The following is a 16897-nucleotide window of genomic DNA, read 5'->3' as shown; positions in this document are numbered from 1 at the left end:
TAGTTATTTTTTCTACTTCCTAAATCAAATCTCCATCACAGATCCAGAGAAAGGAAAAAACCTACTTAAAGACCAAGGTGAAATACTTTAAAGATTTCATAAACGGGTGGATATTATATCACCTCATGAAATTCTATAAAAAACAAACAAGATCTAAAAAATACATCTTTTATGGAACAAAATATATTAAAAACTTCTGATTATCCTATTCAAATGAAATACTCTTTTACAGATGTCAAAAAACCAGTCTACTATTGCTTTCCACCTATGAACTCAGACTACTAGGAACAAATATTTGACGTTCACAATATTTTTCAAAAATCCAGTTTTCTAAAACCTTTCAGAAGGTTCAAACAGAAGGCTTCAGAAATTCAAACAAATATATTTATAACTGAATTTAAAGTTGCTACCTTTTCTTAGGCATGGGTATCGAAAAAGCTTTACTATTCCATAATCATCAGCTGTAACCATAACTTGCCCAATAAAATTTGCATCCACAGAATTTATATCACTTATATCTGAATATTTGGGCCAGATTCCATTAACTTCAAGGCCAGAAACACAGGTCCATGTTGCCCACTGAATGCCTTTTAATTCCTCCTTGTTTGTTACTTCTTTTCCACCTACAAACAAAAGCAGAGTCATTTTTTAGAGCGTGAAACATTTTAAAATTCTCCAAGTGAGACAGAATTAAAAGCTAACTTCTAAAACTATCCTTATTTAATATCCACTATGATCACCAACAGTACTACTACTAAGGCTTCTCAAAACCACTTAACAGAAGACAGGTTTCACACTTTGAAGTTTTTATTATTTCTTGACGTCTTCTTGAGGCTTTGCTATTCTCAAGTGTTTCTCAAATAATTTAGGTAGCCATTGTAAGAAAAAGGTTGGAAAAATTGTCATCATTTAGATCTGGCCATTGTAAATTACTGAAAATACCAATTTTACACCTAGATCCTTGTTAAATTATTTCCAATTGGCTTTATCTGTAATGCGATTGTCCCAATCCCACAAAGCTTCACGTAAGAGCTTTAGTGACTCAGAGCAAAGGGCCACGTAATTAACATCGTGTCTTCAAGACTGGCCAGGAGCAGGAGCTACACCAGCTAAGAAATTAAGCAAACCTAACACTTGTGAGCCAGTCTGAGTGCTCAAGCACAGAACCTGAGCAGGACACTGGTAACAAAACACCTTTCACTCTTCAGTGGTAACAAAACTGAAGGCAGATGGGTTGGTTTTTTCCTGTTTTCTCACTGTTATTAATATTCTGTCCAGTGGGAAGGCATGGGATGGGATGGGATGGGATGGGATGGGATGGGATGGGATGGGATGGGATGGGATGGGGATGTGGCACGGAACAGCCACAGGTCCTGTAAGGAGGTAAGTTTTCAACAGAGGTATAGGGCAAAGAAGAACTCTAGTATACTGGAATAAACAGAGTAAAGAACAGCTATAGAGAAGAGATAAAGCAAACTGTCAAATAAATTAGAAATGAAGACCTCTAAAAATACAAAAAAACCCACCCCACACTCGAGGAAAAGTTTAACTACTATATACCCTTCCAAAAACTGGAGAGAAACTCAAGTGCTCTGATTGAAGATCCTTCAGCTCTGATGAAATAACTGCACCCTTTGACAAGGTTTATCTTGTAATCTCTTTCAATCACTAATCCATGTAAAAGATGACCACTAATACTGGCTACATCCTGAACTAAGTCCTAAAGATCCTGTATTAGACAGCTGTAAGTTCCTTACTCAGTTATAGTGGAATTTCATGTGTTAAATGACTCTGATCATTATTTTAAAATATTTATGAGACTACTCTAACTTCACTGACTTTGCTAAACATTTTTCATAAACAAGGCTTTTCAATCCCACTTTCTATTATGTCAATAAACACCAGAGCAATTAAAATGTATCACAATTCAATATTTCTTTTGTTTTCAGTGAGGAATTTTTAACATTCTGGCATTCTTATATCAGGTACTCATTTTCTCTACAGTTACCCAATTCCATTATACTTCCAAATGCATTTGGGTTACCGTTGTTTCTATCTATTGAAAACTTATCAATCTAAAAGCTGTTTGAAGTTAAATTCCTCAGTTCTGCTGCAAACATAACTCTAGAAAAACAGATGATTCTTCCAAGATGCTTCATTAATTTTTACACACATTTTAAAAACCATACAGCTCAAGCACATAATATAAGCCATTTAATATCTGAGCTCAAAAAACTATTGCAAATCTGAATTTAATGCAATACTTTTCACTTTCTGAAGAAGTGGGAACAAATATTTAGTTTTGATAAATTATAAGCCAGCATCTCTACTATTAAAGGATTAATTATAAAGAAGAGTAATTATATAAGGATAAAAATGTTTAAGTAACTTTGTCAGAAAATGCTGTATTTATTCAAATATAGCAAATATTTATATAAACTTAGAAAAAAATTCCCTATATCCAAGTGTTTTGAACTAGGATCTACATTTGGCTGTTTTTACAAAGCTACTACACATTCTTTCTATAATAACTAACAAATATTAAAAAGGCAACTCAGAATCTTACTTGGCATCCTATAAAAAAGTCTCTTCCCATTGCCATCATTGGTCTGTAAGTATTTACTGTCCGAAGACCAATCCATATGGGTGATGAAACTTAAAGATCCAATACATTCCCCAATTTTCTTGTATCGCTGAACAACACCATATATATCCACAGAGCTGTCATTGGAACCAACAGCTAGGAAATTCCCATCTGGTGAATATTTCAGTTCATGAATAGCTTCTTTCCTGTCTTTGATATGAACAACCTCAGTCATATCTCTGTAGTATGAAAGAAAGCATGTCATAAGTATAGAAAAGCCTTATCATACTGTCAAGTTCCCATTTTTAAAAACAGGACAAAACTGTGAAATGATGATGTGAACTTCACTATCATACACAGACAAAACACTGCTATTTTTAAAGTTGGGAAAGGCAGCACGGCCAAAAAAAGAGAAGGGATTAGTGAAACAAGATAGTGCTAGAATAAGCTGAGGGAAATTGTTCAAGCTAACAAAATTCAGGTAGATTCCTAGATCTTTATTTAACTCAGGGAAGAGAACTTAACTGACTGATCTCATTTTCCCTTTAAAACTCTGGGATCGCAGCAACAAGGCAGCACAGGTTTTGTACATGTGATGTGCTAACAGCAGTATTCCACATACAGAAACAGTTTAGAACATTATGAAAATTTGTTTCTTAATAATTCGAGAATAATTACTAAAGCTAAACCTCAAGTACAACACTTCCTAAAGCATTGCCATTCTTTGCAAATAGACCAATATGCTTTTTCAAACGTGTTGCTCTGGAACAACATGAACACGTGTGGCACACACATCTGAAAAACCTGAGCATCCTCAAGATCAGTAATTCAAAAAGAAATGTAAGTGACCCCTCATGGATGGTCACTACAGTCTCAATATACAGATAATTCACAAAAGCAAGTAGATAACATGCTTGACCTGCTGTAGGTGACCCTGCTCTGGCAGGGGTGGTTGGACCAGATGATCTTTCTATGTCCCTTCCAACCCCTAACTTTCTATGACTGAAAGAGTTAATAAAGTATCTATATTTAATTTTTGTAACATACCTGACACGAAGCACAGTGAAAGAGCCATCCTTCATTCCAAGAGCAAGGTGGATTCCATCGATACTAACTGCGGCACAGCGAATGGGTTCATCCATATTGCACCGGGCAATTAGAGCATGGTCTATTAAACTCCAAATTCTAAAGTAAAGTAATAATTACAAATCTAAGGAGTGGTTTGTGGCTGTGTCATACATAGAATGAAGGCTGCAATTTCTGCAGAACATTGGACATGGTACTGTTGCATTTTAAAATAATTTTCCACAAGGAAAATCTAAGACAGAAATGTGAATTCTGCATTCAGCAAAGAATATTCTTATATTCAAAAGAGCAAGAAATCATGGAATGAGAAAATGCAGGGGCACAATAATTTTGTTTGACTTTCTGCATATAAGAATGACAAACATTTCCAGACCACTATGGGAAAATTTCACTTTTAAAAAAAATGGTTTTAGCTAAGAACATTAAAGTACTATTAAAGACTGCTCAATAAATACATTCTTTCCTATTAACAAGTCATTCTTTGTAACTCCTTATATATAACTAGCTAATATTACAACATATCAGTTTTTACAACAAAGATACATGACAACATCTCTTATTTATACAATACATATGGGATTCTAGAGTACTATTTCAATTTTCATAATTCAACTACTGTTGGGCTTTACCATGTTCCTCCAATTATTTAACAAATATGCCAACACCTTTCATTTCTAAGAAAGAAAAGAAAGATGTTTTTGAAAAGAAAGATGAACTTGTAAAAGGGATTAATTTACTGGGTGTGATCAAATTTTGTACATTTTTTTTTTGTGAAATATACTTCTCCATTACTTATTACTGGAGTGTACTAATTGAACGCATAAATTAATTGCTTCAGAAGCACTCCGGTGCCTTATTTTAATACCTGTAAAATCTATGTTTTGCAATTAGGTTGTCTACAAAACTAGGTGCTTGTACAAAACTGTATGCAGTTAAACAAAGAAACAAGATTTAACCTGACTGATCGATCATCACTTCCAGTCATTGCTAGTGGCTTTGTAGGATGGACAGCCAAAGCCCAGAGCTCTCCTTCACAGTGCCCCTGCATTATCAGGAAAGGCTTATTACGCTCATGAACCACTATTTCAAAAATTTCACTATCTTGTGTCCCGACGAGGATATGATCTCCTCTCCAGCAAACACTTCTTACAGACAGACCTGTAGAAGAGATTATTTCTGAGAGATACATCCTGAGAATTTGTGAAACAAAGGTAACAAAGCACTTGACAAAAAATTAATTATGCAAAAGAATTACCTATGTAACTTCCCTTATTCCTCCATTTACTCCTTTTATCTATTTCATATAACACATACTGGCCTTGGAACATTAGCTTATCAAGCTTAGTATTACAAAAATTCTAAAATTAAATCAGAGCATTTTTCAATAAAGGACACGTAGCCAACTGTACTGCAAGATCTCTGACAGTGAAAGATAATACTGATACTTGCATCTGAAATTACACATTTAATGTCTTTAAATTTCAACAAAGTTAGCAGACAGCATAAATTAAGGTTTCTGATCAAACCATGGGCCTTAGTACTAGCTAGATGAATCAAAGTTATGTGTAACAGAAGCATCACTTGTATATGCATTATATGTAAGACAGTCAAAAAGCCCCATTCCTTGCAGCTTTCTTGAGATACTCCCCCTAAAGCAAACCTTTGTAGTATCTTCACAGCACTTGGAATTACTTTTCCCACGAAACAGAAAATAAAATAAACTAAAATAAAACAACATATAAAGAGATTAAAAGGGTTTATGATAGAATTTAACATGTATTTCTAACAAATAAACTAGTTTCCAGTCTTATAGCAAAGGTGTGCACTTGCAGACTACACTTGCTGGTAGATAAGATGGAGAATAATAAAATGGGTCAGTAACGAGTGACATTCCTCAAGGGGTGGTACTGGCAGCAGCGCTGCTTCACATCTTTGTGAGTGACATGAACAGTGGGATTGAGTGTACTTTCAGCAAGTTTGCTGATGACACCAAGTTGTGTGGTGTGGAGGAAGGGGAGGCCATCCAGAAGGACCCTGACTGGCTCCAGAGGCGGGCCCATGCCCCATGCCCAACTTCATGAAGTTCAACAAGGCCAAGTGCAAGGTCCTGCTCTTGGGCTGGGGCAATCCCCAGTACCTAAAAAGGTTGGGCAGAGAATGGATTGAGAACAGCCCTGAGGAGAAGGACTTGAGGGTGATGGATGACAAAAAAACCAACACGAACTGGCAATGTGAACTTGAAGCCAACCATATCCTGGACTGCATCAAAGAAGCACAACCAGCAGGTCAAAGGAGGTGATTCTACCCTTCTACTTCACTCTCACAAGACCACACCACCTGCAGTACTGTGTCCAGCTCTGGAGATCTCAGCGCAAGAAAGACACGGACCTCTTGAAGCAGGTCCAGAGGAGTGCCACAAAAACGATCAGAGGGCTGGAGCACCTTTCCTATGAAGACAGGCTGAGAGAGTTGGGGCTATTCAGCCTGGAGAAGGTTTCAGGGAGGCCCTATAGCAGCCTTCCAACACCTGAAGGGAGCCTACAGGAAAGCTGGGGAAGGTCTTTTTCAAGGGCATGGTGTAATAATACAAGGAGGAATGGTTTGAAACTGAAGGAAAATAGATTTATATTAGATTTTAGGAAGAAATTCTTTAGTGTGAGGGTGGTGAGACACTAGAAGAGGCTGCCCAGAGCTGTGGATGCTTCCTCCCTGGAAATGTTCAGGGCGAGGCTGGATGGGACTTCGAGCAACTTTGTCTAGTGGAAAGTGTCTGCTATGGAGGTTGGAACTAGTTGATGTCTAAGGCCTCTTCCAGTCAAAACCATTCTATGATTCCATAATTCCATGACTTTTAACTATATAGATGGAATAAGAGCCTATGTTATTAAAGTCACATTGGAAAAAACCTGAAAGACTTGGAAACACTGAATGGGTGCATCCGCAAAACCAGCTTCAAAGAAGAGCTCCTGATCATGCCACTTTAATATGTTTTGCATGACAAGACAGCCTTCAAATGCACAAGTAAGAACAGAACCAAAAAGAAGAAAGTGACCAACAACAACCAAAAGGGTTCGTGGCAAGAGTCTGTTCCACCAAAATTAAAGGATGCAATCCAGAGTAGCAACAACTTGGAAAGAATGAAATAGGGAATGTACTGGGAATACAATAAAGAATGCAGCTTTCAGCTTTCTTTCAGAGCTCAGAAACAGCAGATGAGTAAATGTAAAAGAGTCACTGTTCCACAGGGCATTTAAAATGGAATATGTTCCATCTTGTAATATTTCACAGTCCTGGTGGAAATGCTAAGTCACTTTCAGAATCCTAAGAATTAACTTGTAATCAGTTATTTATTGACCATGCGTATCTAATCTAATATCAGATATTCTACCACATTGTCAAATTCTTGGCAAGACTTTAAAATACAAAATATAATACTGGAGGCAAAGAAAACCAAATGCCAACAAAAGCAATATTGTAAGTGACATCAGTGCTTCAGTACAAGTTTGGGTTCTTTTCCTGAATCACTACAGCAACAGTATCCAGAACACTGTCAAAACATGCTGTAGACTGCTAGACATAAAATTTTCACATCATAAACTGTAACTGAAGTAACAGGTATATGTAAGCAGTCTTCTAAGTACTTTGAAACTATACATTACTTCCAAATAGCATAATGTAAATTAGTATCTCTAGGAAATGCAATTTTTTTACTCCACTGTTTCACACTGTACATCTCACCGTCTCTTCTAATTTCTCTTAAAGCATTACTGCTCATTAAAAACTGCTGTACTACAGAAAATATGTTGGGGGGGGGTGGGGGGTTTTTTTGGTTGTTTGTTTTTGGGGTTTTTTTTTAATAAAAAACAGAAATGTCATAGTTTTGCAGTAGCTTTGAACAACTATGTGACCTTCATACTAGTGGGCATCACCAAATGTCTTCCAGCAAACAGTTCACAGTTAAATCCATGAAAACACTTTTTAGGGTTTTTAAGCCTTTTCTTCTCCAAAGCACTAAAATATTAAGAGTAAATAGTAAATTTTCTGTCTTGTTGGTATATCAAAAGTGAAAAACTTCTTTTTACCTTTATATCCCTGGTCTGTTTCCCTGAGGTCAATCACAGTAATTGGTTTAAAATTTAAGTCCCACAAGCGAACACAGCCATCCCGACCACCAGTGGCAAACCCCTCTTCACATGCATTCATGCTGAAAATTCCTGCCTAAAGAGAGAAGATATTTTTAAGAATATGCACAAATAAGAGAAATCAATATTGTTGTCTAAATTGGAATTGATAAACTTCCTGTCTTCCTGTCTATTCCACTGCTGAAAGCAGCACAAACAGATGCAACTAATACAGGCTTTAAATATGAACAAGTCAAAAAAGAAACAAACTCAAAAAGAGCAGAATTCACTTTTCAGTGGCAAACAGTGAGATAAGAGAAGTGCTGTACTACTCCTTTCGTCCTGATGATGACTGGAGCAATGCTGCTCCTTATATCTAAAAATAGTTTTGTTTCATATCCTCTTGCCTTAGGGTCATAAATGTCAGCAGGAAGATTTCCACAGATCTGTGTCAGGCTTGATTCAAGGCCCTTGCTGCTACTACTCAGCTTTCATGCAACAAAGCAAAAAAACCAAATTTTTTTTTAAAGGTGGACATCAGGAAACAAAATCTTACCACATTTACTTTAACTCACTTGATACGTTTTCTTCAGTATAAAGAGGCAAGGATGACATACATATTATTAAATAAGACACTGTACCCACACAGCAACTCTATTCGATGCAAACATATTTTCTAAGTAGTATGCACACACCTTTTATTAAAGTACCTACACAACTCACCAGTCTTATTTTCAAAAGCCACTCACATTTCAGTAAGTAAACCTACTGAAAGGGCAACTTTGGCTTATAAGCCTATGAGGCATTTTTAAAAAAACCTGTATTTAGTAAAAATAGATAATATTGAGCCGTGACAAAAGAAAACAGGAGACCACTAAAAATGATGGAAGGGAAAATCTGTCTCTGTTACTCCTGTCCAAAAGAAGACAGAAAAGCTGACAACAGACATATATCTGCTATAATATTGTTCTGGAATTTCAGTTTTGTTAATTCTTAACAAAGTAAATGTAGTTCCTGTAGTTTCTTTGGTTGGGGGCCTGGATTTTCCAGTAATAAAGCACCTTAAACCCAAAAGTAGTCTGCAAAGAAAAGACTGGATTTTGGAGGAAAATAAAGCTGTACAATTTAGTATCCAGAGTTCCCAGGACTATTCTCTCTCATCAAGCTATTTTTATGTTTTAAACTATAACTACAGAAAATATAATAACGGACTGACTGATCATAATGAAATATGGACTGAGTTTGCTTCTCTATCATCAGTTAAAAAAAGTATTATTTTTCAAGTTGAGAAAAACCCTCCCACACACACACAAAAAGCAGCATATTATTACTGAAATGTCATATGACATAGGTGAAAGACTAGTGTGACAGAACTCAAATTTACAGTCATGTCATGTCCATCTTCAGGTTACAGACTTCTAAGACAAGCCATATATTTGGGAATATGTGCCCAAACAGGAATGTAATGGAATTTTTAAGTCATAAGGAGGTTAAAAGGCTAATTCCCATCATCTCTAATGTTCTAAAATTCCTTGTTTTTTTAAAGCCTAGAGATTTTTGAAAATATAACCCAAACTGTATTTGTTTCTCTTTGTGACTGTCTGTTTTACTCTGTTAACCTTTTTGTGTCGTTAGGTAAACAAAAGGTTTGAGGAATTTTGGCTCACTGTGCACCATATACTGAATTCTGCCCAAGTTCTGGCATACATAATTTTTTTAAGCTGTTTTTGGGATGCAACCTTGATATTAGTGAAATTTTCTTTTCTCTAATTAACTCCTTCTGAAATCTATTATTTAATTAGTCATTATTAAAAAAAAAGAACTGGACATTTGGTGATATGGGAAGCTGGCTGAATGTTCTCAAGATAAGATCAAGTGGATCCAGGATTAAGCTGTTCTCCATCTCACAGAATATCCTTATCTTGAAAAGGACATACTGGTTGTCAAGGAGATTTGGCAGATGCAGTGCTTGTTCAAATCTCTTGAAATGCAATAGGACATTCTCATTCCAGTTCATGTGTCACTGGAATAGAAGACTTAAATAAAAACTAGAAAAAGTTTCCTTATTAATAGATACTGTAAGTACCTAAATGGAAGAAGCTGAGCTGAGCTACACTCTTCTTTTAATTGTTGGGGCCACACTTTTTGGGGAAAAGAAAGATTCTTTCCACTTGTAGCTTCACCAGTCATAATTCTTCCACCAAATCTTTCCTTCCAGAAACTGTGAAGATTGTTAATGTAAATGAACTTTGGATTTCATGCTTCTAAACCTTCAGTCCAAAATTGTCATTAATATAATTTGACTCTTGATGCTCAACAGCCTTCTATTAGTAATGAAAGGCAAACAATTGCATTGATTCTTTTTGATCCAATCAAGTTATCTGAGCAGCAAAGATTGATTGTGCTCCTGAATAAAAAGTGTAGATCAAAGTCTTTCATCTTAAAAGTTACAGCTTGACACACAGACAACTCTTCCATTAAAAAATTTCCTTGGACTTCTTAGTGAACTGGAAAATTCTGGAAGTAACATCTCAAATGGATCAGCATTTTTCTTAAAATGCAGAATATTTGCTATTTTCCCAGTAGAACCAGCTGGTGTCACATCTGTGTTTTCTCAAATTTTAAAAAGAGTTGAATGAGAGCAAACAAAGACATAAATGCCCAGATCTATCCTAAAAGATAGCTGAAAGCCAGAGAAGTACAAGAAGAATTTGACAAAGGTGGTCTCTGCTGCAGGTGTATTTTGCCAGTTTCTAATACTGAAGTAGTCTCAGGTTTGCCACTGGATCCATCTTGCCTCCGAGGAGCAAAAATCAAGTGTTAACTTACCTAAAAGCAATCGTGTATGTGAAATCCACAACACTAACTCTGACTATGCAATTCCTAAAGCACGTGACTGCATTTAGCATGAGTCTTAGTTAGGACCAAGCTTGAAAGATATTATGGAAACATCAGAAGCAACTGCAGTTCCTGAGCAAGATGAAGAACAGACACATTACACCAGTTTAATCAGAACTCCATTGCCTCCCTTTTCTTCTAGATACAATTCAGGACAGAGATGTTAACATGTAAAGCAATACATGCACTGGGCACTCACTCTAAGATATTGCCTGTCCCAATATTTATTGCATAGGAAGGAAATGGATTGCAAACAAAAGTTGGTGCCAGCAAGTTCACAGTGAAGAGCCACTACTGCCAAATCTAACAAATCACCCATAAAAGTTAAAAAAATGGGCAAATTACTATTTAAATGGTTGCCTATGTACCTCTCATTGCCTGAAGTAAGACAGGTACCTTTCAAATCCACAACTAATTAGCAGAAAAATACTACATGACTTAATGTGTTGGTACATGATACCAGCTTAAAACCATTCATTTAAGTTCATTATATTGTTTCCATCTATATTTAATTAGTATTCAGCCAACTGACATAGGCATGCAGTAGTTCTAACAGAGTGCCTGTTATTTAACCTCAAGCCTGTTATTTAACCTCAGTTTCTGACATCAATCCACACAACTTTAATGTGTACCTCTGAAAGACTATCTCAAAATAAATTATTCAGCTGCTGAGAAAGCATCTTATGTACATTTACTATGCAAGGAAAAGGCATAGCACACAAGAATCTTCAAGATGTACAGTGTTTTCAAATATGCATACTATTTTGTTTTAATACTTGAGTAACATCTTATATATGTATCTTAGTAGTCAGGCTACCTTGAATTTAGATCACATAAAATGATAAAATAAATAGAAGAACCTAAAGTCCGTTCTTTGCACTGGTACAAAATTAAGATATCTAATAAAAGATTATTTGTTTATTAAAAGTATGTATTAAGAATCAGATGCACTTCCTACAAATAACGTCCTGAAGTACCACCAGTGCATATGAACTTACATATGCTTTCATATTGCTCTGTTTTATTTCTCCCTTTTAAAACTTCTACTATTTTAGAGATCAGAAAAACTAGAGTTTGTGTTTTCCGTTGACATCTAGTGTTCCTTGCACATGAACTCTGTGCCTTTACTTACTCTTAACTCCTGCTTGTTTCCATATGTTCCCACTTTTTATTACTATACTCATAGTAAGTGAACTTTCCAATCCTATTTCAACTAATTTTCCAGTTTCTCCAACCTATTAGTTACCAACTTTTTGCTTCTACTCAAACTCAGTCAGGAATCTGCCAGTTCTTTCCTCCTGTGTCTACAGTTCTTAGTATTTGTGTGACAGAAGACAGATAATCTGGCTTAGTTGTGGAGTCTTATTTTGTTATCTGCTGTCTGCTTCCTTGGTTGCTTATATTAGTACAGCATGATTTATTTTTCCCATCAATTTACTCTTCAAATAAAAAGATGTCTCTCCAGCTAGGATAACTGTAACAAAGATAGCCAATATCTGAAAAGAATTCATGCAGACTGCTGCCAGCTGGATGGACTGTAAACCCTCAAATCATCAATGTGTGTTAGCAAATGTTTTCCTGTATCCCGGATACTTACTGTTTATGCTTCAAGAAAGAAAAACATGGTACTTTATGCAAATAATGGGATGTATTTCCTTGAATAAATTTTCAGTTAAATTCAGTTTAATAAAAGCAGTAATGTTGTAGGATGATACACAGGCATTCAGTGGTGACAATTCCAACACTAGGATACTAAACAGAAATTTACACCAATTCCCTACTGTGTGCATCGTGTGCTTTAGCAATGAGTACACATCACAAATGTTATCATTTACACTAGCATTTTCTTTTTAAAGAATGGACATGAACGACATGATAAATATAAAGTAAATGTAAAATAGGATGATAATAGTTTAGCATAGCTGAAGAAGCACTCTTATTCCAAACTGCTAAACTTTGTGTTTGCAATAGTCTGACAATATTATCTTTTAATGTAATATTCTATTGAAAAACAAGGTTTCATTCTGTTGGAAAGTAAGCTCCCAGAAGAGACTTGATTGGTTTATTTTTCCCCTTAAATTGGTGAGATTTATAGCGACTCTAATCTCTTGCGAAAATGAATTCCAAAGCCATGGACTACTATCCCTACTTAATTTTCAGTACTGCAAAGTACAGTTCCACTGAGCCTAAAGGACAGAGCCAAAAATAGAAGTCTAGATGAGACCTACTCCAAGGTCACCTGAGCTCCATCCACTGACACTACTGAAGATAAGGAGCCAAGCACTTCAAATTTGATCTTGTGGTCAACAAAGAACTGACACAGCACATAATGGAGCAACAAGTTATCATAAGTTTACATCTCCTAAGTTTATCAGTTGGATTATTTCACACTGAAAAATAGCATTATTCTGAGAATTAAACTGTAGCAATCTAAATACTCCAACAAGTATATGAATATACGACACAGGTGTCTCCTACAACACAGAACAGGATAAGAGGGTATTTTCCTGATCAGCTTTGGACAGCAGACAAAGTGCACACTTTCTTCTGGAAATCCAGGTCTGCATATGCAATATAAGAATTTTTTAAATTTCATTTCACTAACTTCAACATCAAAAAGTAAATGCCCATGTCACCTTAGCAAACTATAGAACAGAACACTACTGAACACTAAATATGAACACTAAAATCAGATCTGAAGGTAAAGAGTAAGGATCAGTGAATATCTGAAGGGTACAATATCCTCTTATGCTTCCTGTTCTATAATTGGGGCCTTCTTGAATATATTTATTTTTACTACAGATGCATGTTGGAGGGTATTCACATGTGTGTGTATATTTATATCCATACAGTGTATATATATATTTATATCTGTGCACTTATATGTATTTGAAGAAATCTCAAATGCAAAATATAGGATGTTTCCCACACTTACATTCTTTATAACTTCATTTTTTTTCAGAACAGTTACACTGCCATTATGCACCTGCCCAATTGCTTTTAAGTTATTGAGTTCACCATCCTGCATGTACATTTCTAAATCAGTAAACCAAGAAACTCCTTTGTACATACTGACTGCAACCTCTCCCACCTACATATCTTTCAACACTTTTTGTCCCCTCCCTTCTACCCAATCAAATCAGAAAAAGCTATTTTCATACTTCAGTTACACACATTATCCCATCCAGTCCAATACTGCCAGTTTAAAAGTAATAGATTCCTATAAAAAAATAATAATTAACTGCTATTTATGTAGGAAAAAAGCAATAACTTCATAGTTGTGATAAACATTTTAATTATAAGTAAAATAAAATCTCACCAAGCACTTTTGAAAAATGTTATTAAATTTTCACTATTTCTTCACTTTTTAAAGCTGTATACTGTTCTAAAAAGCTGAATGAATACAATAATAGGCAGCAACATAGGATAATGAAGAGTGATTGAGTCAAGCTAAAATGACTAAATATATGTGTCTACAAGACATTATAGCTCACTGAATCAATGGACTCTAGAGACCTATCAGACAACAAGCAGTAAGACTCAGTCAGGGAATGATAGAAGATAGAAGACATTGGGGAAAACTCTGGACAATTTATAGTCCAAACCCCTGCTCAAAGCAAGGTCAGATAACAGCAGGTTGCTCAGGGCTGTGTCCAACAGTTTTGTGAGCATGTCCAAACAGATGAAGATGTGGATGGAGACTCCACAGCCTCTCTGTAGACCTTTCTGGGCTTTTTTCAAGATCAATTGTGAAAATACAGGCATCGAAGCCTTCTGAGATGCTTTTGGATTAATCAGACATCCACACAAGGAAGTCAGATAATGAAAATCCATAATATTTTGGGGAGGCACTTAATACTCAACTGCGGTATACAATATGTCACTACAAATATCCAGGCATGGATGACTGAAGAGAGTAATATATGTCTACTTAAGAGTAAACTTAAATGCACTCCAGGTTCCATTGATTACTTAGTCCCTCATCAATAACAAAAGACAGAACATAGACACTCAAATGTATTTCTCAATCTAACATTCACTTTCTACCACAACAGCAATTTCAAGCAACAGAAGCAAAGGATTGGGGGGAAAAACCTGCAAATAAGACACACTAAGTCTCTGACATTGAAACTGTCTGGGAACACAGACCAAGTGATCTTGCACTGCCCCTTCCAGCTCTCCAGCAATCTATTTAACATTTTAAATTAGATATATACTTACAGCATGTGCTCCCTGTATTGTCCGTACAAGGTTGATTCCTTTCCATACATATATATCTCCATTAAGTGCACCAGAATATGTCACTTCATCCCTTGCACAGGCGAGGCACAATATAGTCTGGAGATCACCAGTTTTGCCAAAAACACCACGTTTAGGTGTCAATGAATTGCCACACAAGCTCCAGAACTGCAACAAAGTGATTTAAAAAGACAGATAGCTCACTAATACCCTACAGTTTAATATACACATCTGAAAGAGAAGTATCTCATCTCCAAAAGATATCATCATTCATTTACTTTTCCCTGCTTTACTTCTTCAGGTGGTTGACAACTTTAACCAGCTTTATCTTTCCATAAAACCAGCATAGCTGAGGAGTTTCAGGGTATCAGTATTAAACCAAAATTAAGTTCTTTCAAATTATATGTTTCTGAGTCAGTTGTATTTTCAGTCCTTTTGAAAAGTGCTTCATAATAGAATTATCTGATCTTTCTTTGGTGGAAGATTTCCAATTTGCAAAAGTTGTTTTTGCACTCTATATTACCTTAGGCATTTAAAGATGCAATCTAAGCCTGTACATTTCTGATAAGGCTACCATTTTCTCTGAAAGCAGCTGGTTTTATTATAGACTTTTCACTTCTCATCAGAACCACTGATCATACAAAGCATCCATCTGAGGCAGACATTTCTGAGAACTTTCTAATAAACATAATTTATATTAAATTACAGCAATCACATGAGAGTGAATTTTCTCCTTGGTAGTCCAACATGTATGAATGACTGCTAAACTAAGGACTTGCAAAGTCTCTTGTCAGAGCACAATTCTTGCCAACCACATCTCCAGGTACGCTCTGGTTTCTGAGATGCCTGCAGACAAGCAGCACTGGAAAATCAACAAGTTGCTGGAGTAATCCAGTGCAAATTGTGAAAGCATTTATTTCATCACTGCTGACAGGTTAGTCTTACACTGTCCCAGCATGTTCCATGTATTACCTTGATGTTTAGTAAACTGTACTTTACAGCAAGTCTCTTTGTTACCAATAATCTAGCCAAAATTCTGAGCAGATATATCAATATAGGATAATGTAAGTACTTACAATTGACACATATTTGTACAACAATACTGTAAATAAGAAATAACTATATATCTGTTGGGCATTTCTGTCTTTTAACTAGTATTTCTTTAACCATAGTACACAGGTCATAGATAGTGTTGTTGCTTGAGAAGTGACTGCTCAACCACTGCATAAATCAACCACCTAGCTAAATATGGAAGTCGGTAGCATATCTAAGAAAAGTAATTTCTCAATATCAGTTCACTTGGAATTACCTACAGAACTTGACTAAGTAGTATTACAATATGCATAAAATATCACGTGAGGAAAAAGACAATAGTATTAGCAATACGAAAATAATTATTGAGATGTGAAAGAACAAGACAAGGGATCATGTAAGAAAAAGCACATAAACAAAAATCCCTTGCCTGATCCAAATGCCTATAAATCTCTAGGATTCAGATTTTTCCTAGACATTTTTCTCAAAGGAAACATTAATTACTTTTAAAAAGCTATTGTTATTTTGAAAGGCTTCGTAGAGCCTTAAAACTTGCTCAAATAAACATTTGCTTGTCTAAATAGGTATGTTTTGGCATCATAAAGACACCATAAATATACTAAATTACTAGTGGCAAATATTTACTCACTATTGGCATAACAGTACTTTTAGATTTTAAAGTAGAAAAGATCATTATTAATCATGCTTATCAAAATCTGACATTGATAAGCTAAACACTATGCTAAATCAAAGATGTATTCAATCAACCCAACTCATTGAACCCATTTTCCAACAAACCTTTAATACATATTAATCTAACAGTTAATTGTATAAAAAGCAAAACATTTTTCCACACAGGAACCTACGCATTAGAGCAATACAAAACTTTCAAGCTGCCATCTACTGCTGCTACATGGTAACACAGAAGACAGTGGAT

At 35.6% G+C, this 16897-nt stretch overlaps 1 protein-coding gene across 4 annotated transcripts in view; it reads right to left on the bottom strand.

Annotated features, from left to right (window-relative positions):
• EML5 (EMAP like 5) overlaps positions 1-16897 on the bottom strand; it is a 92981-nt gene that overhangs the window by 54621 nt on the left and 21463 nt on the right. For all 4 annotated transcript variants that reach the window (XR_011726258.1, XM_071745801.1, XM_071745799.1 and 1 more), the window contains exons 5-10: positions 14911-15096; positions 7753-7888; positions 4627-4828; positions 3632-3769; positions 2567-2823; positions 411-623 (exon numbers count right to left, since the gene is read on the bottom strand). Coding sequence is in view for 3 of the 4 variants with exons in the window: in XM_071745801.1 (XP_071601902.1) it covers positions 411-623; positions 2567-2823; positions 3632-3769; positions 4627-4828; positions 7753-7888; positions 14911-15096 (1132 nt within the window). In the remaining variant the exon portion in view is untranslated. The remainder of the gene's footprint in view (positions 1-410; positions 624-2566; positions 2824-3631; positions 3770-4626; positions 4829-7752; positions 7889-14910; positions 15097-16897) is intronic.

Source organism: Heliangelus exortis, chromosome 5, assembly GCF_036169615.1.
Source record: "Heliangelus exortis chromosome 5, bHelExo1.hap1, whole genome shotgun sequence".
NCBI classification, from domain to species: domain Eukaryota; kingdom Metazoa; phylum Chordata; class Aves; order Apodiformes; family Trochilidae; genus Heliangelus; species Heliangelus exortis.
Note: the sequence above shows the minus strand (reverse complement) of the source record. Positions and strands in the feature narration are given on the sequence as shown.